Source organism: Protopterus annectens, chromosome 12.part0 (assembly GCF_019279795.1).
Source record: "Protopterus annectens isolate FY-2018-M chromosome 12.part0, PAN1.0, whole genome shotgun sequence".
NCBI classification, from domain to species: domain Eukaryota; kingdom Metazoa; phylum Chordata; order Ceratodontiformes; family Protopteridae; genus Protopterus; species Protopterus annectens.
Window position 1 is genome coordinate 119,840,432 of NC_056746.1, and position 12,041 is coordinate 119,852,472.

Consider the following 12,041-nt stretch of genomic DNA (forward strand, 5'->3'; position numbering starts at 1 on the left):
GGTGGTCCTTCTAGCGCTGCAGGCCCTTCATGCCTTTCTTCCTCGGGGGGACAATTGCTATTCAGTCAGGCAAAATCTCGGTAGTCTGGTACATCAACAAACAGGGAGGGACCATATCTTATCCTCTTTGTTGCAAGGCCATGAAAGTGTGGGAATGGGCGATCTCCACTGGTCGCTTTCTTATCACAACGCACATTCCAGGATGGTCCAACATTCTAGCAGACAGGCTAAGTCAGACCATTCTGATGCCTTACAAGTGGTCTCTGAATCCATCAGTAGCAGAACAGATCTTCAGCGATGGGGTCAACCTTGCTGCGATCTCTTCACATCTCCTCCCAATGCTAAGTGCGGCAGGTTTTTCACTCTGAAACCCCCGCCGGGGGAGTCCTCTAGAGACACTCTAGTTCATGTTTGGCCTTCCGGTCTTCTGCATGCTTACCCGCCCGAGGTTTCTGCAGAAAGCTTTGTCAACTGGGAAGCAAGATGATCCTCACTGCCCCATTCTGGCCTCGCCAGGTATGGGTTTCCCTTTCTTTGGTATCACCTTCTGGCTCCACCTTGGATCCTAGATCCCCTTCAGGATCTGATTTCACACTCATCGGGGGTGCCTCATCTGAATCTGGACAGCCTGAAGCTCACGGCTTGGCTGCTCCAGTTCCCATGATTGCTAGGGCTCCCAGACTTTCCTCCTCAGTTAAGTCTATTTTGGTAGCTGCTCATAAGTCTTCAACCAGAAAGGTTTATCGCAGCAAGTGGAAACATTTTTCTTTCTAGGCCTCTCAGAGGAGTTTAGATCCTTTCACGGCTCCTATTTCTGCTATTTTTGATTTCCTAGCTGATATTTTCCAGCACGGAGCTAGTTCTTCTACTGTCAAAGTTCAATTGGCTGACATTTCTCATTTTCATGTGGGTGAGAATTCTGCATCCTTGGCATCTTCTAGACTGTGTAAAGCCTTCATCAAAGGCACCTTTTTGCTACGCCCCCCGGTCAAAGATCCTGTCCCCCTATGGAATCTTACTATGGTTCTCCAAGCTCTGGTTGCCCCGCCTTTCGAGCCTGCCGCTACTGTTGGTCTAAAATTTCTATTGTGGAAAACAGCTTTTCTGGTGGCTATTACCTCTGCTAGAAGGGTTTCGGAATTACAGGGCCTTGTCCATAAAATTCACGTACATGATTTTTCATAAAGATTAGGGTTTCCCTTCGAACCAATCCATCCTTTCTTCCTAAGGTGGCATCACCATTCAATATCAATCAGACTATTAATTTGCCTGTGTTTTTTCCTAATTTTACTAACAAGATGGAATACAAACTTCACCTGTTGGATGTTCATAGTTAGTTACGATTCTATTTGCACAGGACAAAAAATTTTCGAAAATCTGATCAATTGTTTGTTTTGTTCTATAGACCCTTTTTGGGCAAGCCTATTTCCAAGGTCACAATAGCTAGATGGATTTCTTCATCCATCCTGCAGGTCTACAAGGACAAAGGCATGTCTCCTCCAGGTCAGGTTAAAGCTCATTCCACTAGGTCCATGGCTACATCTGCAGCTTTCTGGTGTAGGGTGTCCTTGGATGACATTTGCTCTACAGCTACTTGGTCCTCATCTCATACGTTTATCTCCCATTATAAATTGGATTTGACATCTAGAAGGAGAGCATCCTTTGGCTCCGCAGTGCTCCAGAATATCCTTCCATGAGGGCCACCCAGGAGTTTAGTAGCTGGGGACTCTCTCCCACAGGTTGAAGATCAAATGGAAGAAAACTACTTCAGTTAAAGAAGTTATGTACTCACCATAATGTTCCATCTGAGTAGCTGTACTTCATTTGTCTTCAACCGTCCCTCCCTCCTTCCCCCGGACTTTTGGCGCATGGTCACCCTCAGTATAGGTCATAAGTATGTTATCAGGTCGAGTTATAAGTGTAACTTCAGCAAACTCGATCTGGGGATGGAAGGCAAGGGAGGTGTATTATGGGTAAGGGGAGGAGTCTGGAGCTCGGAGCTGATGCTAGTAATCTTTGCCAGCTCGGATCCGATACAGATCCATATTCCCACAGGTTGAAGACAAATGAAGTATAACTACTCAGATGGAACATTATGGTGAGTACATAACTTCTTTTTCTGTAATTTTTGTGCCATTGTGCTGCAACTCAGAGCAGATCTGGGTGTTGCCATAGAGATTCTTGACATACCTATAGAACACTTTGTGGTTGTCCTTAGAATCAGTGGCAATCTTGTTTTCGTAGCTAGCTTTGGAGGACTTTATGAGGGATCTCAGCTTCTTACTGAGGCTGACCAGGGAGCTCCTCCACTCGTGGGATTTTTCTCTCTTTTGCAACAGTTTCTTCCTTCTGTTGTAGAGTTTGTTTATAGCAGGGGACTACCAGATTGGCTTCCTTTTTTTGGAGGATAGTGTCTTGGTTCTGTTAGGAATAGCACAATCCATGCACTCGTGTAAGTGCTTATAGAGTGCATTTGTGTAGGATTCAGCAGTCATAACTGTATTGTCCATCTGCAAGGGTGTCGTTAAGTTCGCCACTTCTGTCTTAATAAGCATGGAGTTGGCTTTGGAGACGTTGTTTACAGTGGTTTCCTTAATGGGGGGTGGGGGCGGGATGTGGATATCTATGATGATTAGCTTTCACTGTCATATGCCTGTGAAAATCTGCATTTAGTGGCTGTGTAGAAAGGCCATATGTTAAATCCCCTTTGAGAGTGTTTAATAAAGTATTCTGAGAAATATAGTGAAGCAGTCACTCAGTCATTCCCCCCAGCCTACTCTTCCAGATGTTGTCTGAAGTATAGTGAGGACCAAAAATCTGTTTGCTGTGGAGCCTGCACTGTTATGAAAAGCATGATCCATGCTTTGTTACAAGTGACAATTTGGCAAGTTATGCCTTACTGTCTGCACAACACTACTGTCATCTTAGCGAGTGACGTTTTTACATTCTGACCTCTAGTGTCTCAACATTCTTGTGTTAAGGATCTGCACTTAATGCCAACCAGTTTATCATTGTCTACAGAAGTAACACGCTTCCACACAGAAGTCAGAAGGCCTTCAACTGTAAATTGTTATTTGTGTAAGTGGAATATTTATCTACTTTTGGGCAGCAGTTCAGTTGCTGTCACTAAATCATAAGCTGTTCATAGGCTTCGGTTACTTGAGTGATGTTTGTAAGATAGGTTAGTACCAGGTACTGACAGGGACATTTGCTAGAACTGCTGCATATATATTGTGTAATTAAGGAAGTGGTCCAGCTTTAAGGTATATCTGAAGCGTCAGGCTGGTCAAATCTTAACATGTTTATCGCACACTATAAGTTTGACACCCAGTGTAGTAGTAAGGCAGGCTTTGATAAGCTGTACTACAGCGGATCTAGTCCTTACCAGATAAGTCTACAGACTGTCTGGGATTCCACCAAAGTTAGTGAATACTGGAAGTCCTGTCCATAGAAATGCACTACTGATGTTTGACATGTTCAACAAAATAGGTCTCTTAGACTGTTGAAGTATGACCACCCCCCGCAAGTCACCCAGTTTGGACATGATTCACATAGTTCGCTTAGAGCCTACAGGTATTACTTTACACTGATGTTTCTGCAGCATATTACACATGGGAGCAGATAGGGTGGAAGTCCTGCTGGCTTCCTTGAGAAGAAAGCTGTAAGATGGTATGGGAGGAAGCCTGTTGTATACAGGAAGTGAACATCCCGCTAGCCTAGATGGGGACGAATGATATCCTTCCTTGAATCACTGTTGCAGTATTCTAATAGTGATGGGTTATCTCACCAAGGTAACCTGACATCCAGCCAGTGTATCAAAGCCAAAGCCTTCCAGATGCTGACCTTACCACTCGGGTGTAGGGGTACAGAAGCAGGAGCATAATACCCTCCGACTGTCTTAGCTCTAGTTTGAAGTCAGCTTCTTTATTCTCATTGGTGTAAACAGCATGTTGTCTTTGCTGTTATCACGGCCTAGACTGGATTAGTTATGCACCTGCTTTTGGGAAACATTTTTTTCTTGCTTTTTTACAAAAGATTTGTTGATGTCAGCTAAGAGGGGGAATGTGACTGTGACAGGCAAATCCCTTATAAAGACCCCCCACTCCCAATGTCTGTTGTGTTTAGGGGTCCAACATGATTACAGAAACTGTTATATCTGCCAGTCGTTTATTCCAAAAACCCTTTAAATTAGGCTTTCCTCTTTTAATACGTACTTGGGAAACCCAATGTCTGAAGTACCTTGCACAAAGCAAGAGCAAGGAATCCTCGGACTTGGATGTCCTGCTCACTCCCAAAAAGAAGATAAAGAAAACAAGGCCTGAATCTTGTACTGCCAAGTCTGAGATGCAGCAGGGATGCATGATATCTCCTACTCCTTCCCAGACACCCTCTACTGTCATCCCGCTGGAGGCCAGTATGGTGGCTGTTTCTCAGACACTGGAGAAGTCTGCACCTACAGCAACAGTAGAGATGGGAGAAACTAGGGTGATCATCTTCAGAGGGACCAGATGGCATACTTTAAATCCTTGTTAGAAAAGAGGTACTGGGCACTTTGATCATGATCCTCGGGGGTTCCGAACCACCACACATTAGAAGCAGAAAAACACAAACAAGCACGTGTCTCCAACTTGTACTTCTCAAGAAAAAGAATGGCATTAATTTTCAGAAGGCCTGTACAAGGCCATTGTCTCCTTGTGAGACTCCCTTCGTTCCTCTCTACTCCATTTTGTCATTGTGAGACTCCCTTCGTTCCTCTCTACTCCATTTTGTCATTGTCAGACTCCCTTCGTTCCTCTCTACTCCATTTTGTCATTGTGAGACTCCCTTTGTTCCTCTCTACTCCATTTTGTCCTTGTGAGACTCCCTTCGTTCCTCTCTACTCCATTTTGTCATTGTGAGACTCCCTTCGTTCCTCTCTACTCCATTTTGTCATTGTGAGACTCCCTTCGTTCCTCTCTACTCCATTTTGTCATTGTCAGACTCCCTTCGTTCCTCTCTACTCCATTTTGTCATTGTCAGACTCCCTTCGTTCCTCTCTACTCCATTTTGTCCTTGTGAGACTCCCTTCGTTCCTCTCTACTCCATTTTCTCATTGTGAGACTCCCTTCGTTCCTCTCTACTCCATTTTGTCATTGTCAGACTCCCTTCGTTCCTCTCTACTCCATTTTGTCATTGTCAGACTCCCTTCGTTCCTCTCTACTCCATTTTCTCATTGTGAGACTCCCTTCGTTCCTCTCTACTCCATTTTGTCATTGTCAGACTCCCTTCGTTCCTCTCTACTCCACTTTGTCATTGTCAGACTCCCTTCGTTCCTCTCTACTCCATTTTGTCATTGTCAGACTCCCTTCGTTCCTCTCTACTCCATTTTCTCATTGTGAGACTCCCTTTGTTCCTCTCTACTCCATTTTGTCATTGTGAGCCTCCCTTCGTTCCTCTCTACCCCATTTTGTCATTGTCAGACTTCCTTCGTTCCTCTCTACTCCATTTTGTCATTGTCAGACTCCCTTCGTTCCTCTCTACTCCATTTTGTCATTGTGAGACTCCCTTCGTTCCTCTCCATTTTGTCATTGTGAGACTCCCTTCGTTCCTCTCTACTCCATTTTGTCATTGTGAGACTCCCTTCGTTCCTCTCTACTCCATTTTGTCATTGTCAGACTCCCTTCGTTCCTCTCTACTCCATTTTGTCATTGTCAGCCTCCCTTCGTTCCTCTCTACTCCATTTTGTCATTGTCAGACTCCCTTCGTTCCTCTCCATTTTGTCATTGTCAGCCTCCCTTCGTTCCTCTCTACTCCATTTTGTCATTGTCAGACTCCCTTCGTTCCTCTCTACTCCATTTTCTCATTGTGATACTCCCTTCGTTCCTCTCTACTCCCTTTTGTCATTGTGAGACTCCCTTCGTTCCTCTCTACTCCATTTTCTCATTGTGATACTCCCTTCGTTCCTCTCTACTCCCTTTTGTCATTGTGAGACTCCCTTCGTTCCTCTCTACTCCATTTTGTCATTGTGAGACTCCCTTCGTTCCTCTCTACTCCATTTTGTCATTGTCAGACTCCCTTCGTTCCTCTCTACTCCATTTTGTCATTGTGAGACTCCCTTCGTTCCTCTCTACTCCATTTTGTCATTGTGAGACTCCCTTCATTCCTGTCTACTCCATTTTGTCATTGTGAGACTCCCTTCGTTCCTCTCTACTCCATTTTGTCATTGTGAGACTCCCTTCGTTCCTCTCTACTCCATTTTGTCAGTGTGAGACTCCCTTCGTTCCTCTCTACTCCATTTTGTCATTGTCAGACTCCCTTCGTTCCTCTCTACTCCATTTTGTCATTGTCAGACTCCCTTCGTTCCTCTCTACTCCATTTTGTCATTGTCAGACTCCCTTCGTTCCTGTCTACTCCATTTTGTCATTGTGAGACTCCCTTCGTTCCTGTCTACTCCATTTTGTCATTGTCAGACTCCCTTCGTTCCTCTCTACTCCATTTTGTCATTGTCAGACCCCCTTCGTTCCTCTCTACTCCATTTTGTCATTGTCAGACTCCCTTCGTTCCTCTCTACTCCATTTTGTCATTCTCAGACTCCCTTCGTTCCTCTCTACTCCATTTTCTCATTGTGAGACTCCCTTCGTTCCTCTCTACTCCATTTTGTCATTGTCAGACTCCCTTCGTTCCTCTCTACTCCATTTTGTCATTGTCAGACTCCCTTCGTTCCTCTCTACTCCATTTTGTCATTGTCAGACTCCCTTCGCTCCTCTACTCCATTTTCTCATTGTGAGACTCCCTTTGTTCCTCTTTACTCCATTTTGTCATTGTGAGCCTCCCTTCGTTCCTCTCTACCCCATTTTGTCATTGTCAGACTCCCTTCGTTCCTCTCTACTCCATTTTGTCATTGTCAGACTCCCTTCGTTCCTCTCTACTCCATTTTGTCATTGTGAGACTCCCTTCGTTCCTCTCCATTTTGTCATTGTGAGACTCCCTTCGTTCCTCTCTACTCCATTTTGTCATTGTGAGACTCCCTTCGTTCCTCTCTACTCCATTTTGTCATTGTCAGACTCCCTTCGTTCCTCTCTACTCCATTTTGTCATTGTCAGACTCCCTTCGTTCCTCTCTACTCCATTTTGTCATTGTCAGACTCCCTTCGTTCCTCTCTACTCCATTTTGTCATTGTCAGACTCCCTTCGTTCCTCTCTACTCCATTTTGTCATTGTCAGACTCCCTTCGTTCCTGTCTACTCCATTTTGTCATTGTGAGACTCCCTTCGTTCCTGTCTACTCCATTTTGTCATTGTCAGACTCCCTTCGTTCCTCTCTACTCCATTTTGTCATTGTCAGACTCCCTTCGTTCCTCTCTACTCCATTTTGTCATTGTCAGACTCCCTTCGTTCCTGTCTACTCCATTTTGTCATTGTGAGACTCCCTTTGTTCCTCTCTACTCCATTTTGTCATTGTGAGCCTCCCTTCGTTCCTCTCTACTCCCTCACAAGCTGATCTTTCTTTGAAGAGATAACATGAATCATCCTCTGAGGAGGAGGAATCTAATTCATATTAGGATTCCTTAACATACTCCTGTTACATTCATTCACCTGGACACCTTGCTTCTGATGATGGTGATGACACCTAATTCCCTAACTCCACCATTTGTGTGGACCTTTAGTAAGTTAAATACAAATAGCTCTCTGACATACAAAAGAGGTACTATAACTTGCTTGAGCTGGGGTCTCCTACACCCTCACCTGTGTCCCCAGTTGTAGAAGCCTTCCTGGATCCTTCTGTATCCACCACTTCTTCCCTGATTCCCAGCTTCCAAATCCCACAGTGCCTCCTGAGGGCATGATGTTTCTGTACAAAAACCCTGCAGCAGACCCTTTAGTCTCTTTTATCTCCACTGATAATCCCACCAAGCTTTTGCCTGCAGCTAATGCAGTGCCATCAGATACAGATAGTAGGGCAATGGACCAGAATGGTAAAAAGAGCTACACCGCTGCCACACTGGCCTTTGGGGCCCTAAATTATCAAACTTAGATGATAAAATGCCTTGTGTGCATCCTAGGGGAGATAAATAAAACTGCCACTATTTCAGAGGCTTCAGAGCAGAAGGCACAGGTCTTAGCTAAGACATTACATTGTTGCATTAAAATTCCACACCCAGCTGCCGGTTTCCCTTTAAAGCTAGTAACACACTGTAGGGGCATTGTATAGTCATGTCCAGTTTATTTCCCAGAAAATGTGATGATAGTGTGTAGGTGCATAGTCTCTTTTGAAAATAATGGCATGTAAAGTGGACTTTCTTAATTTTTAAATTATTTTAACTGCAGAAAATATTTCAGTTATAAAGCTTTTTGTTTTAGTAATGCAGGATGATAATAAGCACTGCCATCTTTTACTTACGAGTCGTTTATAGAATGGTTTTGAGCAGTAATGCTCATTTTAACCAACATATTTGTGTGTGTGTGTGTGTGTGTGTGTGTGTGTGTATATATATATATATATATATATATATATATATATATATATATATATATATATAGTTAATTGCAGTTCATAAGAGCAAATGTTTCCAATGTTGAGTATTCTTGTAACCTTACTTTCCTGGCGTAAGAGACTGAGTTCTGTTAAAGGTAGCCGCTGTGTGTGCTCAATTATGGTGCAGCAGGGCCTGGGTGTTTTCCCTTTGGTAGCTGCTGTGTGCGCTCAATCATGGTGCAGCAGGGCCTGCGAGTTTTCCCTTAGGTAGCTGCTGTGTACGCTTAATCATGGAGCAGCAGGGCCTGGGAGTTTTCCCTTGGGTAGCTGCTGTGTGCGCGCTCAATCATGGTGCAGCAGGGCCTGGGAGTTTTCCCTTAGGTAGCTGCTGTGTGCGCTCGATCATGGTGCAGCAGGGTCTGGGAGTTTTCCCTTAGGTAGCTGCTGTGTGCGCTCGATCATGGTGCAGCAGGGCCTGGGAGTTTTCCCTTAGGTAGCTGCTGTGTACGCTCGATCATGGTACAGCAGGGCCTGGGAGTTTTCCCTTGGGGAGCTGCTGTGTGCGCTCGATCATGGTGCAGCAGGGCCTAGGAGTTTTCCCTTAGGTAGCTGCTGTGTGCGCTAAATCATGGTGCAGCAGGGCCTGAGAGTTTTCCCTTAGGTAGCTGCTGTGTGCGCTCGATCATGGTGCAGCAGGGCCTGGGAGTTTTCCCTTGGGTAGCTGCTGTGTGCGCTCGATCATGGTGCAGCAGGGCCTGGGAGTTTTCCCTTAGGTAGCTGCTGTGTGCAACTCAATCATGGTGCAGCAGAGCCTGGGAGTTTTCCCTTAGGTAGCTGCTGTGTGCGCTCGATCATGGTGCAGCAGGGCCTGGGAGTTTTCCCTTGGGTAGCTGCTGTGTGCGCTAAATCATGGTGCAGAGGGCCTGGGAGTTTTCCCTTAGGTAGCTGCTGTGTGCGCTCGATCATGGTGCAGCAGAGCCTGGGAGTTTTCCCTTAGGTAGCTGCTGTGTGCGCTCGATCATGGTGCAGCAGGGCCTGGGAGTTTTCCCTTGGGTAGCTGCTGTGTGTGCTCTATCATGGTGCAGCAGGGCCTGGGAGTTTTCCCTTAGGTAGCTGCTGTGTGCAACTCAATCATGGTGCAGCAGGGCCTGGGAGTTTTCCCTTAGGTAGCTGCTGTGTGCGCTCGATCATGGTGCAGAGGGCCTGGGAGTTTTCCCTTAGGTAGCTGCTGTGTGCGCTCGATCATGGTGCAGCAGGGCCTGGGAGTTTTCCCTTAGGTAGCTGCTGTGTGCGCTCGATCATGGTGCAGCAGGGCTTGGCAGTTTTCCCTTAGGTAGCTGCTGTGTGCGCTCGATCATGGTGCAGCAGGGCTTGGCAGTTTTCCCTTAGGTAGCTGCTGTGTGCGCTCGATCATGGTGCAGCAGGGCCTGGGAGTTTTCCCTTAGGTAGCTGCTGTGTGCAAACTCAATCATGGTGCAGCAGAGCCTGGGAGTTTTCCCTTGGGTAGCTGCTGTGTGCGCTCGATCATGGTGCAGCAGGGCTTGGCAGTTTTCCCTTTCCTTGTTATTGTGCAGTTTCAGAGTTGGTGTATATAATTAGCAGGGGTGTAGGAGTGCAGTGTTTTGTGCATTTTTTTCATTGTTTTGTGGTTCAGTCTTTTTGTCTGCACTTGTGAGCATTTGTGGTTCCGTTAGATAATCATGTACATTGATATATTGTACTTTTTTAGATTGCCTGCAGCATAACAGCCTGGCAACACCTCCCATTTTAGAAATTACAGTTAATTAAAAAAAAACAAAAAGCTGCACGTGAAAAAATAATTTTCTTTTTCTCAATTCAAAGGTAAGAGTTGTGATGAAGGAAAGTCATTCTTTGCTGAAGTGCCTGATTCTCCAGCAGCTGCTTCGTACAAGAGTATAATTCAGAGTAAGTATAATAAAGTAAGACATTTTCTTTCAGAAACCAGACGTTCCAACATTGCCGATGTTTCTGCTCCTTGTCCTCCCAGCAGTGCAGACACTTGTGAAGTTGGTTACTTCAGAGACGGCTAGACTGGAAATGTTTTAGTGCATGGTGGCTTTGGCAGCAGAGTATGACCACAGAGTCTCCTCTGCGGCCGTAGGAATTTGTACGAATAAGGTCTTGAAGGTGTCTTAAAATCTATGGAATTTACTAATGAGATGAATATTGTAACCACAGCACATAATGTAGGGAATTATGGCTAGTCTCACCCGTTTTCCAAGTAATGTAATCAGTTTATGTTTTGATGAATTTTGAGTTGGACCTATAACTTTATTTTGTTACTTTATCGATATGGAATATCTATGTGCTTTACCTGCTGTCTCTATAGACCCATGAATTGGCCTTATGCAGTGTGTAAATGCATTTCCTCTTCTAAAATCGATTCATAATTATCTTCCAGTCCTTTACTCAGGGCACATGTCATGATGTGATGCTGTGGACTAGGAGAATGTGCCCAGATGCCATTCAATTACATCATTGTCAAGCTCTGTGAGGACACTCACCAGACAGAATTCTCAAGTCCCTCAAGTTCAGTAGAGGGCATAAATCAGAAACACCTCAAATTGAAAATCAGCGGTTGCCACACGGCCACTCACAAACCCTCATTTTCTCTTTGCACAAAGATCCCAAAGCTGCTGGCAAAGATTCCATCCAAAGACCCTAATGTATGTTATGCTGCAGGTATGGATGCCCCATACATAGTTTGATGGGGCTGGTCCCCATTCTGCATGGTTTGAAACTAAAAGCTCATCCATAACGGTCTGATGGCTTTTTACTTACTAGTGTCCCACTGTCCACTGCAGCAGTGAAATTCTTATGTATATAGAAACGTATGTGAGGATCAACATATGTCCTACCGTGTCCTGCCCAAGGGCAGCAGTGTCTGCAGTGTGACCACTCATGCCCTTTAAGACATTTCTCTGGCTTGGGATCAGGATGGACTTCACCAGGTTTATAGTGACTGTACTCACAGCCTTTGCAGTTTCCAGTCAAAGAATATTAAGTTCCTGCACTGTGGGCTCTGAGGAGAAACCAGACAGCATCATCTTGTAAAAAAGAAATTCAGAGTGAAATGAAGGGCTGCACCTTGAATGGACTCCCCTCACACCAACAATGATGTACCCAAATGTCTCCAACAAGTTCAACAATACTGTTCTTATCCTCACTCAGTACCTTTCTGGAGACCCAACGTGTTAAACACTTTCCCTTCTCCAAAACGGCAGAGTCTGCTTCCCCAGATGAACTGTCTCTGCTTAAAAGAACTAGGCTAGCAACTCAAGTCAGCTCTTTCTGACTCCGACGTACCAGCTGAGGTTTTAGAACTGACAGTATGTCCAGCTGCATCTCAGATGCCCTCTACTGACACCCTGTTGGAAGCAGGTATGGAGCTCAAGGCTGTTACAAATGAAGAATAAATAAATAAGCATATTTTATACCTGCATTACATTTTGTGAACTGTATTTAACTGAATTGCTGCTTCATTTCTGCCGTTGAGACTATTATTCTATCCTTACTTTGAATTTTGTACTACCTTTGCCTTATTTAGCATAGGCCACATTCAGATTT

The 12,041-nt window shown here is 45.0% G+C and overlaps 1 protein-coding gene across 1 annotated transcript in view; it reads left to right on the forward strand.

The window, feature by feature from the left end:
- Positions 1–12,041, forward strand: part of NUBP1 (nucleotide binding protein 1) — an 858,175-nt gene that overhangs the window by 697,511 nt on the left and 148,623 nt on the right. The window contains exon 10 of the mRNA XM_044089138.1: positions 10,296–10,379. Coding sequence (XP_043945073.1) covers positions 10,296–10,379 — 84 coding nt within the window. The remainder of the gene's footprint in view (positions 1–10,295; positions 10,380–12,041) is intronic.